This window comes from Talpa europaea (assembly GCF_964194135.1).
Source record: "Talpa europaea genome assembly, chromosome: 1".
In the NCBI taxonomy this organism is placed as follows: domain Eukaryota; kingdom Metazoa; phylum Chordata; class Mammalia; order Eulipotyphla; family Talpidae; genus Talpa; species Talpa europaea.
The window spans coordinates 26,510,006-26,527,165 of record NC_140073.1 but is presented as its reverse complement, the minus strand read 5'-3'; the positions used below and the strand labels follow the sequence as shown (position 1 = coordinate 26,527,165).

General features: G+C 39.6%; 1 protein-coding gene across 2 annotated transcripts in view; it reads right to left on the bottom strand.

Moving 5' to 3' along the window:
• Positions 1–17,160, bottom strand: part of LGR4 (leucine rich repeat containing G protein-coupled receptor 4) — a gene marked incomplete at both ends in the record, with an annotated part of 96,023 nt that overhangs the window by 36,295 nt on the left and 42,568 nt on the right. Inside the window, one exon of one of the 2 annotated variants that reach the window (XM_084239488.1) lies at positions 9,108–9,179. The exons of the other annotated variant lie outside the window; for it this stretch is intronic. Within the exon in view, the coding sequence (XP_084095614.1) occupies positions 9,108–9,179 (72 nt within the window). The remainder of the gene's footprint in view (positions 1–9,107; positions 9,180–17,160) is intronic. 2 annotated transcript variants of the gene reach the window in all.

The window sequence follows — 17,160 nt, the reverse complement described above, 5'->3', positions numbered from 1 at the left end:
GGGTGCGGCATGAGAGGTCTGCGCGCCACGTGGGACCCTCGTCCCCTTGTTGGCGGCCGGGATTGAACTGGCACTGCAGAGGCTGAGGGCAGCTTTGCAGCCCAGAGCTCAACCGTATGCCACCAGGGGAGGCCCAGAAAACTCTAGCTTTGACACCATGAGATCCAGTACCATAGGAAGCCAACTCTCTTGAACTTTCTACTTCTACATGAAACAATAAATTTGCTATTATGCTTCAAATGGGCTTCTGTCTTAAACCCTGTGGACTTCTGTCAAATACAGCACATATTCCAAGCTTTATCTGTTCTCCAAACTAGCAGTCTCCAAAGGCCTGTCTCTTGATGAACTGCTTCACCCTGAAGTCACTCTCACGATACCAATGAAACGATTCCTTAAGAAACTTAAATTCAAGGCCTTCTCTCAATATCAGGCCACAGGCACCTTTTTCCAGCAATGTAGATCCTTAATTTCTTGTGAAAAAGCTCTCCTCCCACAGCTCCTGGGGCATAGTTCTGCCCTAGTTCTCCTGCTCCTCTGGCACTTGGTCTTCTTCCCACACCCTAATTCAAGTGTTTCCCAAGGAGTTGTCTTTGGCCTCCTTCCCTTTTCTTCTACCCTCTCTCCCTTGGCAAGCTGTTTCAATCTCATGTTTCCAGTAATCACCTCAAAATAAAAGACTTTCAAATTGTACCATGCCACTCTATTCTCTAGTCTACACCCATGAATCTCTATGCCTGTGTTTCCAGATTCCCCTATACATATCCCACCAAATTCAACATGCGCAGTTAAGAACAATCTCTTCTAAAACAATTTCTCTCTCTGCATGGCTTTTAATATTACCACAGCACCACCAGATTCTTGGAAATCCTTTTTTTTAAAGATTTATTTATTTATTTTCATGTACAAGAACTGGGGTATAGGCAAGAGGTATGGGAGGTGAGAGAATTCACCAGAGACAGAGTGGGGAGCAGAACAGGTGGATCTCCTAAAATAGACTGCTGAGGGGAGCAGGAGGCGAGACAGGAGAGGTCTGCTGTGCCATGTGGGCCAGCTCCCTGGTCAGGGATCAAAACCATGCTGCAGTGGCTGGCAATGGCTTGATAGTGCTGAGACTTTAACCCCTGCACCACCAGGGAGGCCCAGATTCTTGGTAATCTTAATATTGAGTGTCATAAATGTCAGCCCAATCATCCCTACTGGATACCTCTTGATTCTATTCCGTCACACCTTTTGCATCAGTTCTATCCTCCTTCTCACTGCTTCTCAGCTGCCTAGTTCAGATTCTCCTCTTACATGGACTATGGCCATTAGCATCTTTGTCTCCCTGTACTCCTGCAATTCTAAACATCCCACTCTCTGCAAGGTCATATCTGATCAAGTCACTTCCTAGCTCACAAATTTCAGTAGTAACTCAAAAGTTAAAACGCCTCATTAGTCTGTCAAGAAAGGATCTCAGTCTGGCTTCATTCGCCTTCCAAGGTTTCCTTCCCATAACTTCCTTTCAAGAATTCAACCCTTCACCCAAACCAAACACCACATCATGACTACCACCTCTGCCATCCTGTCTCTGTATCATTGCTCACGCTCCTTTTGCCATAACTCCTCATGAATAACTCCCACCATCCCTCCAGGCTTTCCAGAAATGCCAACTGTTTGATGAGATCTTCCTGAACCATTCTTGCTACAAGTTATTTCTCTTCTCCTTTGTAGTTCCATAACTCTAGCACAATATTCATCCCTCTTGCAGGTAAGAATCCTATTTAAAGTCAACACTAAATGCACTGAACGTTGAATCAACAAATTATCTAACAAATCTTTCCTCACACTCTCCACATCAACAAGAGCACAGCCTGGGATAGAAATCAGATCCACTACTAACTACTATGTTTTGTGGCTTTGGGCAAGTGACTTAACTCCTCTGAGGAAAAATTCAGCTTCCATGTCAGCAAAACGGGGATAAATGCAGCACACAGTGTTTTGAGTTACAGCAAAACAAAATAATGGTTGTTCTAGGAAGGCTTATCTGGTACACAGTAGGTTCAATTAATAAAAACTCTTTTTCCATTTCTCTTTTTTTCACCTTTACTCCCATATCTGAGCGCTCTCCAAATAACACGTAGGAATGATATGAATCAGACCAGGAGTCCTCCCTTGCTAGCTCACTATGCACTTCCCACAGCAAGGGCTGTGATCTTTCTTTCCAAGTTATCCTGCAAAGTGGAACTTGACAACACTCCTAAGAATGTATTTTTTAACTGTCTAACATCACCGAAACAATTGAGGAACTCTTGCTTTTTCTGGGAAATCACTACAACTGATAGAGCTTATCTGAGAAGCCTTCATCAGGTGAGTAAATGTTAAGTGGGTCAAACTTTAGTTTGGAAGCAAGGAAAATTTCTTGTAATTATTGAAAAAAGAACAAGAGTCAGTGACTTTCTATAGTGCTGAACAACCCAGTAAGACTACTAGATATTGGGCCTCCCCGGTGGCGCAGCGGTTGAGCGCTGGGTTGCGAAGCTGCCCGCAGCCTCTGCAGCGCCGGTTCGATTCCCGGCTGCTCCCCGGCCACCGGAGGAGGGTCCCACATGGCGCGCAGACCTCTCCTGCCGCCCGCTGCTCCCCTCAGCAGTGTACTTCGGTCCTTCTGCCTGCTCTGCTCCCCGCTCTGGCTCTGGTGAATTCTCTCACCCTCCCGCGCTTCTGACTGTACCCAGTGCATGTATAAACAAAAACAAACGAACAAACAAACAAATAAATAAATAAATAAATAAATAAAAACATGAAGACTACTAGATATTATTTACACATCTCAGTGATAGAAAAAAATAATATAGTGGACATGGCACTGAGCTGTGAAGGTGTAATTCTGGCTCAGTTACATATTAACTGTGGTACTTGGGCAAGCCATTCCTCTGCTTGGGCCTTGATGTTCTTATCTATGAAATGGTATGACTAGTGAAGAAAATCTCATTCTGGGAAGAACACCTGGTTAATAAATACTTTGTTCAGTGAACTTAGGGAAATTTTGGGTCACCAACTACCTTTGACGGTTAGCTGTGAATATACTTAGAATTGTAGGTGTGGTAACTGGCTGGCCTTTCAAGCTTCCTTCTAATCCTTTGCAATTAGAGCTCAGAAATTATAAGAAAAGACTTGAATCAGTCTGATTCATTTTCAAATTCGGTCTCTGCTACTTACTGTAAGACCACAGGGAATTTGTTACCTCTCTAAAAACCTCCATTTTCTCATTCATAAATTGATGATAATACTTTTATCTCATAGGGATAGAGGACTTTGTGAGCATTAAATAAGGTAGTATATTAAGTTTTTAGAATATACTAAGTTCAATATATATTTGCTATCATTATTTTTATTGCATAGTTTCCCTTTACCAGGTTTGGCCAATTTTAATTATTTGCTTTAGCTCTAGCAGAGACTACAAAAAATAATTTTAGAGACTTAAATTGAGACACAGCAAACACATGCAACCTGCAGTTCTAGATTATATGTTGAACCAAAAAATTTGTTTCTTTTTCTATAAAAAAATATTAGCTGTTTAAATTTCCATCAAAAATTACAGGTCAAATGTTAATAGATATAAATGCTAGCTTTCTGAGTTTGACAACTTCATTGCATTTATTAAAGCGACTCTCCTTATGTTTTCAGAAGAATGCAATTATTTAGAGGGAAAGGGGCATGACTCAATAAGATCCTAAAAAATGTACATGCATCTTACATTTCAGATTGTGTATGTCTGTATGTATGTGGCGGAAGATAGAGAAAGAGAGGAAGTAAACATTTGGGGAATCTGAGTACAAAAAATTCCTATACTTCCAACTAATTTATAGTCAGAAATTTTATTATTTGTGTGTACAGTTTCACATATAAGTACTGATCAAATTTTTTTTTAATTTATTTATTTATTTTTAAGATTTATTTATTTATTTATACAAGCACTGGGTACAGTCGGAGCGCAGGAGGGTGAGAGAATTCACCAGAGCCAGAGCGGGGAGCAGAGCAGGCAGAAGGACCGAAGCACACTGCTGAGGGGAGCAGCAGGCGGCAGGAGAGGTCTGCGCACCATGCGGGACCCTCCTCCGGTGGCCGGGGAGCAGCCGGTGATCGAACCGGCACTGCAGAGGCTGCGGGCAGCTTTGCAACCCAGTGCTCAACCGCTGCGCCACCGGGGAGACCCTGTACTGATCAAATTTAAGTATCTAAAATCATTTAGTTTTAGATTTGACCTACTCTATATATGATTTAAAATCTCACTGTTTTAATTATTTACTAGTTCTCTTTTTGTAATATAACACTTCCATTTAAAATTACTGTCCTACAGATCTTGAATTAGAACTCAAGAGACCAAGGTTTCACTTTAGCCTTGTGAAGTTTTCCAAAGTCAAAGTACATTTTGAAAACAAAAGAATTATCCAAGTCCTCTAGTACATATTAAACAATGACTGTACAAGTGCCAAAGCTGGCAATGGTTTCTACTGCTGTTGCAACATCCAAGCTCAAAGTAACATCCATGAATTTTTTCAGAGGTAGCCTATGGAAAAGTAGTTAGATATTCCTTCTGCTGCTTCTCATTAAATCAATTTCACAACTTGACATTTCAGCCATTCCCCAAATGGCTACCAATGCCCAGACAGGTCTCAAGGAGGCCTGAAAATAGTTGTGGCAGCATCACACCAGAAAACAGATTCTACTAATGAAAATGAATGTTTTCCAAAAATTCTGGCTTTTCTTCGCATTGCTAACAGAAACCCATAATGGCCTACTCCAATACCCATCTTCAAGCAAAACAACCTCTTCCCCAAATATTTCAAGAAAAAGGGAGACTGCCATGTTTAAGAGGATTGGTGAAATTTACTCACTAATATGCATTGTACTTTATGGCCACAAAGAACTTTTACATCAATTATCTCCATTTTCCCTTTATAATAGTATTATGAGAGGTACCACTTTCAAAAGTAGAAAATTGAGGTGCAAAAAAAATCAAGAGATTACAAATTTAGATGTATTAAATTTGCAGCTAGAACCTATACTTCATATTCTCAGAGAGAGGGTGGAAAAATCACTGGTTTGATGTTTAGAAATTGTCAAAGTAGGTTAAATGTAAAAAAAGTTGGGAGCAGTTATTAGGAATTATCTAAAGCACATATTTACTGAAAAAGTAGGATGAAATACCCCTTGGGAATATGTACGATTCACTCTGTGTTTCAGAAGGATGGGGCTCTGCACCTCTGACATCCCAGCAAAAGTATAAAACAAGCACGTGAACTTGAAGGAGGTATTTAGGCTCTTCAGCTCACCTTCTGCTCTTACAAAACTCTAACTCCTCACAGAGTTATGAGAATGGACATTTGCGCAATGTAAAGCTCTATTTTCCATCTTTATAAAACGGAACTCTTCATGAATCACACAGATGAGCTCTCTGGGTTCCCAGTCTCAGTAAATGGCATTCAGTCAAAATCTCAATCTTGAACCTGTCGCTCACTCACTGTCATGTTCATTTCAACTCCTTCAGAATGAAATCTAAACTCCTTAGCTTAAATAGTCATGACCTGGCCTCACCCCTGGGATCACTCTCTCTCTTAGTATTTCAAATTTCTCTGTATTTCAGTAGGAATAACCACATCATATGTTCTAAAACTTCTGAAATATCTACATATTCTAAGGTTCTTCCTAGAGCATCCTTCTTCAAAACTCACCGGAAGTTTATTCTGGGAAGCCTTCCCCCAATTCTATAGTCTCAGGTACATGTAATGCTTTAGGTTTCCACCGATCCTGTACTCACCTCTATGACTGTCTCTGCCACACCACACCAGGTGTCAGTTCCCTCTCTTCCTCTAGACTGAAGTTGTCCAACTGACCTGTCTCAATGCTGGCAATGTTCCGTGTCTGTGCTCCCCAATACAATAAGCCAGTAGGCACAGGTGACTACTGAAGACTTGAAAATAGTTAAACTAAGGAACTGGATTTCCTTAGTTTAATTAAACTAAGGAATTGAATTTTATTTAGTTTTAGTTACTTTAAATCTCAATTTAAGTAGCACCTGTGGCTGGTGACTATGATACTAAACAGCACCACTCTAGACAGTCTGTCGATTCCAAAGACAAAGACCACACTTAACGTGTCTCTATCCCTGGCATCCACCACAGACCCAGGCGCAGAGTGGGATTTAGTGTTTGTAGAAAGAATAAGCGAATGTGCAAATATCTATAAACACATAGGTATCGCTGGAAAATAAATTCACCCACTACTACAAGCAGTCTGGATTAATTTGGCCAAACCAGTCACCTCTTGTAAAGTACACCTCATTAACTATCATGGGGGAAAAAGCCCTCAGTAAATCATTTATTTTCTATTCAGGGCACTTCAGCTCATAATCACTCTTAAATGACTTCCAGATGACTTCTGGACAAATGGTCACATTGTTTATGAAATATTACTGTAGTCAATGCAGTATCATTTTGGAATGTCAAAATCAACAACAATGTCTTATAAAGAAAAAGGAAAAAACCATGAGCCTTTTACCATACTTTTAACAAAGAAAAGAAATTCCTTTGAATGCCTGAAGCATTACCAGAGTATTAAGACAATCCTGATGTATTCTTTAAAATTAACTATCAGCTTCCTAAATGAATTCATTTTTGAAATCCCTTACAACATTTGGGGAATCTATAACAACCTGACTTGATGGGCTTCATCAGCGCAACTGCAGACTATGGACAGAACATGACCTAGCTACAAGGAGCTAGCACTCGAGTTGAATTTGGTTCTAATTAAAAGTCCCAGTTGACAGAATACATAAACTGAACATATGCTTGGTCATTTGAGATTTTAAGAAATCCAAGATGTGAACTTCACAAAGTGGTGATTAACCAGGTTGGTCTCCACCCCCATCCAAGCTCTCACAGAGAAAACCCTCAGGGTGGGACAGGCAATCAAGTGTATTTAGAAAGGTGGGCTGCACCCCCAGGGCCCAAGGAAAAGGAGAGCTCTGGCATTTCCTATGTGGAGTGTCCCACAGTCCCCAGACTACACAATGGCTGAATAACCGCTGATTCAGGCCCTTTCATAGTACAATGACTTCTGTAAAGGGAGACTAATCCTGAAGTCCAAAACTACACGGTGAAGTAAGAAGGAACAAGCAAAGCATCTCAAAGTTTCATTTTGGGGAAGGAAGGCTTCGGATACAGTTTACAACTTTTAAATCCAATTTAAATTTTTAATTAAAAATAGATATTTATTACAAAATAGTTAATGTTGACGATAGAAAGAGCAAAATTTAAATAAAATATGCACTTTATCCCTTTACCCAAAGATAACATTTAGCTTTTTTTCCCCCCTTATGATATTTTAAAATAGTAAAATAAATACTAGCTAGCATTTACAAAACGCTCACTATTTCATGCACTGTCCTGAGCATTTAACATCTATGAATTCATTCTGTCTTCACCAGAATACTAGAGGGAGGGACTCTCGTTATCTGCACCTTATAGACAAAGAGAGGGAGCAGAGGGAGGTTAAGTAACTTGACCCAGTTCACAAGCTTGGATGTGGCAAATAATCTCTGTTCAGTTTTTGCTGTGGGAACATTATGTTCAACTAAGTAGTGTGGGAAGAAAACTTTCTCTTTAACATTATTAAATCCCTCCACTGCTGTTTCAATGCTCGGTCAGAAGCAGGGAACACAACCTGCATGGCTTATATTTGATCCATGTTCCCCGCACTGGGGGAGGGGCCGAGCTGGGGGAGGGGCCGAGCTGAGCGAGGAGACTTGGCTAACTGGGATCTAATGCTCAACAGCTGGGCTGCAAGACACACTGTAATAGGAATTTAGATTCTTTCAGGGGTGTACCCCTCTCTTTGATGTTCTTACTCTCAAACTGTCACTTCTTACCTCCACATATCACGTTTTCCATTAACTTGGACATTTATGGCCTACATTTAACTTGATTCTGGCCTGATTTTCTTTTTCCACCCTGATTCTTAAAATGTATTACATACTTCCCAATTCTTTTAAAATCGAAAAGTGACTGGGCCTCTCTGGTGGCTCAGGGGTTAAAGACAGCGCTATCAAGCTATCGCCAGCTCCTGCAGCATGAGTTTGATTCCCTGGCCAGGCAGCAACCCACATGGTGCAGCAGACCTCTCCTGTCTCTCCTGCTGCTCCCCTCAGCAGTGTATTTCAGTGGATCTGCCTGTTCTGCTCCCCATTCTGTCTCTGGTAAATCCTCTTATCCCTCCCCCAACCCTGCACGTTTATGCCAGAGGTCCATAAATAAATAAATCTTTTTTTAAAAAAAGTATCCTTAGAGACTGGATGATGTTCCATACCTTCACCCCATCCCCCAAGGTCACCCACAAATATCCAAAGGGCCCTATGGTCAGTCTTTCGCTCCCTTGCACAATAGGTGTTGCCTGCTGCATCTTGACCCTGAAATGCCTTGTATTATTTTTATTTTATGGTTGTGTTGCCCGTACAGCAATTCCTTTTGGCAACAATGGTAATTACACAGCAGCCTTGTTATCATGGGATAACACTATAATTAACTTGTGTCACTGCAGCATTCACGGTTATAATAATTGCAGCAAAAAAAGTCGTGTGGAAGTAGCATTTTTTACTTTTTTTTAAAGATTTAATTATTTATGCATACAAGAGCTGGGGTACAGACCAGAGATGCAGGGGGTGAGAGGACTCACCAGAGACAGAATAGGGAACAGAACAGGCAGACTAACTGAAATACACTGCTGAGGGGAGCAGCGGACGAGACAGGAGAGGTCTGCTGCACCATGTGGGTAGCTCCCTGGCCTGCCGGAGATCGAACTAGTGCTGCAGAGGCTGTGGATTGCTTCATAGTGCAGTGCTTAACCCCTGCACCACCAGGGAGGCCCAGAAGTAGCGTTTTTAATCCTGACTTTCAAAAATAACACCAGCAATGACATTGCTTAATAAAAAATCAAGTTTGTTTCCCCCAAAACATGATTTCCTCTGCACAAAGCCTACTGAAATCTATGTCGCTTAAGAAACAAACTATCCTAAGAGCTTTCAAAGAGGACAGGAAAGCGCAAAAACTATTTCTCAAAATAATACTTACAGCTCTTCTAGAAAAGGGAAGTTCTTAAATGCATCTTCTGGTAACTGAGTAATGTTGTTCATACTGATATCCCTGGAAAACATAAAATTAAAAGAAGTTGGTTAACTAGGAGATATTACACTTTAAGCACTTAGTTCAACAAAAAAATAATTATGCGCTGACATCTTGTCAAGAAGCAAGAAAAATCAGCAGAGAAGACAGACATACCAATGGTCATACTATGGCTTCAGAAGGCACAGAAACAGAAAAGTTTGATCTTTTATTATAATTATGTCATATCATTTGGAAACATGTCCAGATCCTGGGTTTTTCCCCTTTAAGGATCCATGGAAAAAAGGTCTCAAACTGCCTACAGCGAGGGAGCAATGGTGCCTTCCCAGTGTTCTGTATTCAAAGTGCTGTACTTGATAAAAATAAAGAAATGAATACCCCAGGGTTTGGTAAAGAGATTTGCAGGCAAGGGTGGCTTCTTAAGCCACTGTCAGGGATAATAAAGTAGGTCCCAGCTGTAGCCCTGTCATATTTTCTGCAAAACCTATAAAAGTCCTCCAGGTAATAGTTGTAAGTGGATCTCATGTTTAGCCTATGAACAGACGCAGGCTGGAGACAAGTGTGTACATGACAGGTATGCAATCCATTTCCAGTTTTTCCTTAGAGAGGCAGCAGAAAGAAGAGAACTCACTCGATGATATAAATCGACAATTAGCTATTTCAAACAGCTGAAAAAATTACTTAAGAACAAATTTCCGTCTTCCCTGACAGCTGCCTGCTTTCTCCTTCCCTACTATCCTTAACATAGTCACCACACCACGGCAGACAGGTTAAGGCAACCTTAAAGGACAGTCCCAGCATGCACCGGGTTGGCTGCCTGCTTCAAGTTCATGTGCATCTTATCTGGTGAAGCCAAGTCCTCAGGTGTCTCCTTTCCAGAAAACACCAAGAACATTCAATGTGTGACCTTCCAGAACTAGATTAGACATATCAGTCTAAAGAGGCAGAAGAGAAGCAAGCAAGCCAAAGTCAGCTAACAATAAAAACACTTATCCTCATGACTTTGGGCAAATAACAGTTCCTTTTATTTATTTATTTTTTGGTTAAAGTGTGCATCATGGTGATTCAGTGGGTCTCTTCTCCACACCTTTCTTCTCACTAAACTTTGGAAGTGAAAATGTGCATCCTCCCTTACTAGCCCTTTGCCCTGGCAGGTTTAGAAAAAAATTGTTGGCTTGGGAATAACAGTAACAGCAGCAGCAGAAGAAAAATAGCCATAGTAATGAAAAAAAAAAAAAAATAGCCATAGTAGTGGCAGCTAACACGCAAAAGACACTGTTAAGACACAGAAAAACTTGACTTTACGAACGGGGAAATGGAGCATAATGAAGGGTGAAATAACCTTCCCAAGGCCACCCAACAAGTGGTGTAGCAGGTCCGGAGTCCACAACCTGAATGGCAAACACTGAGTGTTCCTCAGTATGCTCTGAATCCTGACTTCTCTCCCTTCAATCAAAATATAAAGCAAACCCCCAACTCACGAAGGCTAAACAGAGGCACAATCTACAGTGAATCTCGGGAAAAATACTTTTGCTTCATGATTTTTAAAAAGAACTATCCATAGCTTTAGAAACTGAGGAATCAAAGTTCATATACATTTCTCAGAACATGAAATTTCTCCTAAGAAGAATCCTATGGCCATAGCATCCCATGCATTCTAAAATTTTCTATCATTGGAAACAACTCAGATTTTATTAATAACTTGTAAGAAAAATAAAATTAATATACTTCTCAAGGGATCATTTTTAAATACCGCCCCAAATGCTGTATTTATTTTTTTAAAGATTGATTTATTTATGCATGCAAGAACTGGGGAGCAGGCCAGCGGTGCGGGGTAAGAGACAAAATAGGGAGCACCAGAGACAAAATAGGGAGCAGAACAGGCAGATCTACTGAAATACACTGCTGAGGGGCGCGGCGGGGGTGACAGGAGAGGTCTGCTGGGCCACGTGGGTCAGCTCCCTGGCTGGGGATGGAACTCATGCCCCCGGGGCTGGTGAAAGCTTGATAGGGCTGAGACTTTAATCCCTACACCACTAGGGAGTCCCCCAGTACTACTTTAGATAGTTGTCTTTATGTCTGGGAAAGTGGAGGGAAATCCTTTGTTTTTCATAAACACTCAAGTAAGATCCTAGAGAAACAGCACCACAACCAGGTCAGGAGAAGCCAGTTCAACTCCTGGCAATGCCACTGAGCTACTGTGGAAGCCCAGGTCTCAGTTTCCTCATTTATAAAATGGGGGAGTTGAACTGATTATTTGGGCACAAGTATATGGTCTCACATTATATGCTTCTATGATTCATGGTGGATCCCACCCCACCTGACGAAAACACATGAGGTTCATTTTATAGAAAAGGCGTGTTTCTGACATTTTTGCCATGGCACACAATTTAGAGACTATTAGTTTGTCATTATAAAACTCCTGAGTCACTCCCACTGGAAACACATTTGGCCTTAACCAATAAAATTATGAAGAACACAACAAAACATTTAATCATACTGAAAGGCAAAATAACAGTCTGAGTAAGCAGTGATTTCTGTAAAATATTACACAATTTTGGTGCTCTTTAGTCATTCCAATAAAAGGAGAGAGAAGGACAAGCATAATTTAGGCACTTTCTGCAGTTTCCTCTATATTTGGCACACCTTGAATTCAGGCTGAGCATCACTGGAACAGAAAAACTGATTAATTGCCTCACCAGAAAAAGACACATAATTAGAGAGAATTTACACCACACTATTCTCTGCATTCCAATTTTTAAAAACACATACACCTATATAATTCTCTCGCTTTTTCCCCTTCAAGTAACAAGACATAACAGGTAGTTTTGCTGTGAGCTATAAGTGCAATTAGTGGGACTCCATATTTACAAACTAATATGTGTTAACGACACAGTGGAGTTTTGTTTCAAAGCTTCAGATTCAGGAACAACACTTGTTTTCCAAATTGTTCTGAATTCCACACACCCAGAGAGGCTCGCTCTTTATAGCTGTTTTCCCTCATACCTTCTGGACTTCAGTTACAAAACATTTGTGAATAAGTTTTAAAAGGGGGGAGGGGGGCTTGAGGGAGTGGTACAAGATGTTATCTCCAGAGAAGTTCTGGAAACATGTGGTTACAGAATATAAGGTGGGTGGGTACTCATTTAAAATAATGAGGGCTAATGGTGATAAACAACCTACAGACTGCCTCAAGAGTGGATTCCAGACCTGACGTCATCGACACCAGCAAGAGAGCTGAGGGTTACAAAGGATGCTGGGGGTGATGACTTAACTGCAGCAGTTTACAAATGGAAGGCCTATGCCAATCATTACAAATATACGAGGCTCATAAGTCATATACATTATTAAAATACTTAAAGTTGTCTGCAAAAGTTTCAGCTAGAAGATCAGTGCCTTCCTTGACATTCACATGAACAGCACCAACTCACAAATACCTCTACCTCTGAAGGATAATTTCTAGAGAGCCGATAACTTTATTGGTGCTAGTCTGGCAGAGTTGGAAATGTAAGGCTTAGGAGCCACACAGACAAGAGTTTACCTATGGATTCCTTACTACTGGCTACATGATCTTGGGAAAGCTGCTCATCTTTTCTGAACCCTGGCTTCATAGGGAAAAAAATGGAAGCAGTAATAACTAATCATTGTGAATCAGATCAGAAAATATCAAGTCACATCTAAGATGTTTTCATACCATCCTTTTTGTTCTTGTTGCTCCTGGAAGCTATCTGAATCTAGCAGAGCAGCAACTTGTAGGTGGGTGCTCTTTTCCAAAAAGAAATCACTTTACACCAGAGAAACACTAAATGGGACCGAAGATCTATTGCCACTAAGAACAGTGGCAATATTAGACTCTCAACTCCAGAATTCCAGGAGTAGAAGATTTTAAGCTGAAAGAACTCTTCAGGGTCAAATACTTGATTTTAAAAGAACAAAGTTGAGGTCCAGTTATTGATAGAGTCAAGCATTCTTTTAAAAAAAATTACATTTTTATAGGAAGGTTTTAGAACAACATGGGAAAACTAGCTATTTTCAAAAAGAGCAGGTGACCTCAAAGCAGTTTAGTAATAAAGCAGAGGACAGAAAGTAGAACTTCTCATTAGTAAGAAAGAAAAAAAAAAATGCTTGGATGTATGTTTTCTATCCATATTTGTCCTACAACAGATTTCTTTATAATTGGGTCTCTCAGGGTACGCCAACTGGAACAGAGAACAGGGAAACATACTACACCCACACGATGCAATACTCCCAAACTTTTACCCCGAGAGGTCAAAAATACAAAAGTACATCACCCCACTAGAAAAACAAAGCCGGATACTCCAACATCAGCAGTCACTGATTTCAAAATTAAAATTTAAAGGTTTCAATTGTTTAATTGAAACTGCCAAATCTCGCTAGTGGTTAAACTCTCATCTTTTTTTCCCTCATAAAATTCACTAATGTTAAAGTATCTATGGAATAAAGAGAAACATCATGTTTCAACAAGGTACCTTTTACAATCCCTGTAAAATGCTCCCTGAGCGAGCCTAACCTGTTTGCTGTGGCAGAGCATGGACTCTGCCATGGCGCGCTCATCAGGTCTGGGCCTCCTGCCACGGATTGATTTAATTTTAAATATACCGTGATTGACCCAATGTTATCTAAATTTGAATAAGCCCTCCTATTTGTATTAGATAAAACTGTAATGCTGCTGCCATATTACTGATGATATCTCAAATATTACTGAGTAGTTTAAAAAGTCACTGAATTACATGCAGGTTGGAGAAAACGCAGAGTTCTCAAATTCGTTCTCCAGAAAACAGTGCTGAGGCTTAAAACTCAGCAAACACAGGTTGCTAATGATTAAGGAGTCATACTATCCCAGTGACTTTTCCAGAATCTTTTATAACAAACAATTTCAACCCAGTGGCCAATGAAGTTATTTATAGTATGAACAAAAGCCAAAGAACCAAAAATCCTAAAACTGAATTTGGTAGAACAAATTTAAAGGGAATGGCTTTCAACCACAGGGAGTGTACACACACACATGACACCAAGTTTCAGGCAAGGCTTATGAAGAGTTTCATTTCTCTTCTGACATGATTGTCTTTCTTGGGACAAGCAATCTCTTTTTCCCCACGTCCTTACAAGAACAAACCTATATTAACCACAAAATATCCAGTCATATTTCACAGGTGCCTTTATATTATTTTTCTATATATGGTTTATACTTTTACAAATGAAAAATTATACCTTTATGAAAATGTTTCTCCCTTGACACCTAAGATTCTTCACTGGCAGAATGAAGAAAAAAAGCTTCTTCTCTAAACCTGTCTTTTAATGAAACTGTAAATATTCAAGTCTAATCTATCTCAAAGCTATTTCTGGCAGGCCACATACATCATGGGATGGGAACGTCTGTTAGTGGAAGTCAGTCTGCCAAAAGGAAAAGAGATTAATTAAGGATTTTCCTCGACAAGAGAAAAGGAGATATCCTGTCACCCATTTGGCAAACATTTACAAACTACGCATCATCCACATATGTGCAAGGTACTGTGTTAGTGAGGCTTTTACAGCAAAAGATGTGTTCATGATTCTTTTTAAATTTTTAATTAAAATACATCTGTCCACTCTATTCTTAAGTTGCTATTACTAAAGACACTGTTGCAACATTCAACGGAATTTAAATTTTTTTAAATGCATTATTGCATTTTTCAAAGTTCAAAGAACATGAACATGAAATGTATGTGAAGATACTGCTCTTTGTACTTTAGAGATGGGACCAAAATAACGAGTATGCTGGTTAAGTCAGATTTTGCTCCAGAAATGTTTTTCTGACCTTAGATGTTTTAGTCCGGCTAGAATCCAATTAGATGCCACAACAGACACCCTTCTAATGCAGGGTGCAACATTTCCACTACAGTTTTACAGATAAGATAGGTGGGATCCTATCAGGCATCTTCCCTGGTGTTTCAAACACAAAGGCTCATTGCTGCCCAGAGAATCCAAAACTTGCTTCTCTATAGCCTATCCTTCAGAGGATAAACGCTACAACATATTGACACTTAAAAATGAATGCCAATTACAGTCCAGCAAAATTATCATCTTGTAAAGTTGTTATATATTTAAGATACTTAAACATCCTAATGTATAATCTTCCCAACACCACAGAAAGACTAAATATGTCAGCTTCAAATCTTAAATAAAAACAAAAACTTTTTACTACAGCAAATATAGAGAAGACGGTTTCATTCATTTTATGATCATCTACTTTCATAAATTTAAACCTCTCTTTTGTGACCTTTTTGAATTTTTCCATTAAAGATATTCAAGGAGTATTGCCTTGTGAAGAAAATGAAGACACAAAAAAGACAGAAAGGAATCGTTTATAAAACATACTGTTAGATACAGAACTTGTATCTATAAAATAGAATTTTCAAAACTCAGAAAATAAACCTAATTTTAAAATGGGCAAAAAGATTTGAATAGCTACTTCACCAAGGACGATTATACAAACAGCAAAAATGCACACACAAAAAAAAATGTTTAACATTAGTCATTAGGGAAATACAAATTAAACCATAGCACACAACTATCAGAATAGCTGAAATGTAAAAATAATAATAGCAGCTGACAACATCAAGTGCTGACAAGGATGCAGAACAACCAGAATCTCAATATACTGCTGGTGAGAATGCACAATGGTGACAACCACTTTGCAAAACAGTTTGGCAGTTCTTTCTAAAATAAAACATAGGTTTATAACCTATGATCCAGCAATGCTAGATGTAAATAATTTTATTGCCTATGACTGAAAATAGCCTGAATATCCTTGAACTAGTAAATGGATGAAGAAACTTTTGTACTTCTGTACAAGGGAATATTACTCAGCAACAAAAATGGAGTATATAATTGATACAAACAGCAGTGTGTGTGAATCTCAAATACCTTGTGCTAAGTCACAGACTCCAGACCAAAGGGCTATGTATTGCACAATTCCACTTATATGGCATTCTGGAAAAGATTAATCTCTAGAAACAGAATATTAGATCAGTGATGGTGAGCCACGGCAGGGGGGAGCGGGAAATGCAGAGAAAGGCTGGCCACAGAAGGGCAGGAAAGCTTTTTGCAGTGATAGAAATGTTCTCGATTTTGATGGTTACACTAATACATATGTTTATTAAAATTCTTACAATTGTATATTAAAAAGTACAAATCATACCACATGGAATTTATACCTCATTACCTGTGACGGTCTTTATATAGAGCATATATATTAACCACCACAGTTCCCCCACAGGAAAAAAAAAAAATCATCCTATGACTGGAGGTCTTTTTTCCAGTCCTACCCAAAATCAACGAATGCAACAGCACTGTTCAGAATCAGGAATCCTGCAGGGGTTGTTTTAGGGTTTTTTTGTTTCTTTGTTTTCTTTTTTTGGTTTGGTTTGGTTATTCTGACCTCTGCTATCTGCTGGTAGCAGGGCACTGGGCCAAGTCTCTCCATTCTTGCTTTATTGTTCACCTATTAGGTTTGTGCCTATGTGCTGGGCACTGGGTATATAAAGGAAGGAAAACAATCACATACTGTGATACATGGGACATAACAAGGGCAGATGGTCAACCAAACTTGCAGTAGAGAAAGGCTTCACAAGGCAGGACTATTATGCTGGGGTGTGAAAGACAGGTATTACTTTACAGAGAGCTATTATTTCAATCTGTGGTCTCACTCAGAAGGCTGGCAATGTTTCACAGCGGAGACGAGCAGGATAATTCTTCATGATTCAAGACAATCTTGCTGACCACGGGTACTTGGCATCCCTGCTCCCCTTGGCATGCTCATTAGTACAACTAAAAACATTCCCCAAACACTTTCAACCTTCCTGTAGAACAAAAAGGGATGTGAAGTCTATCGAGCAAGTAGTAAATGGCATTTTTTAAAAAGAAATATAACGAATGGTTAATATCAAAGTTAAATAGCTCATAGAAAAAAAGAGTATTGTTCCATGACAATTATTGCTGA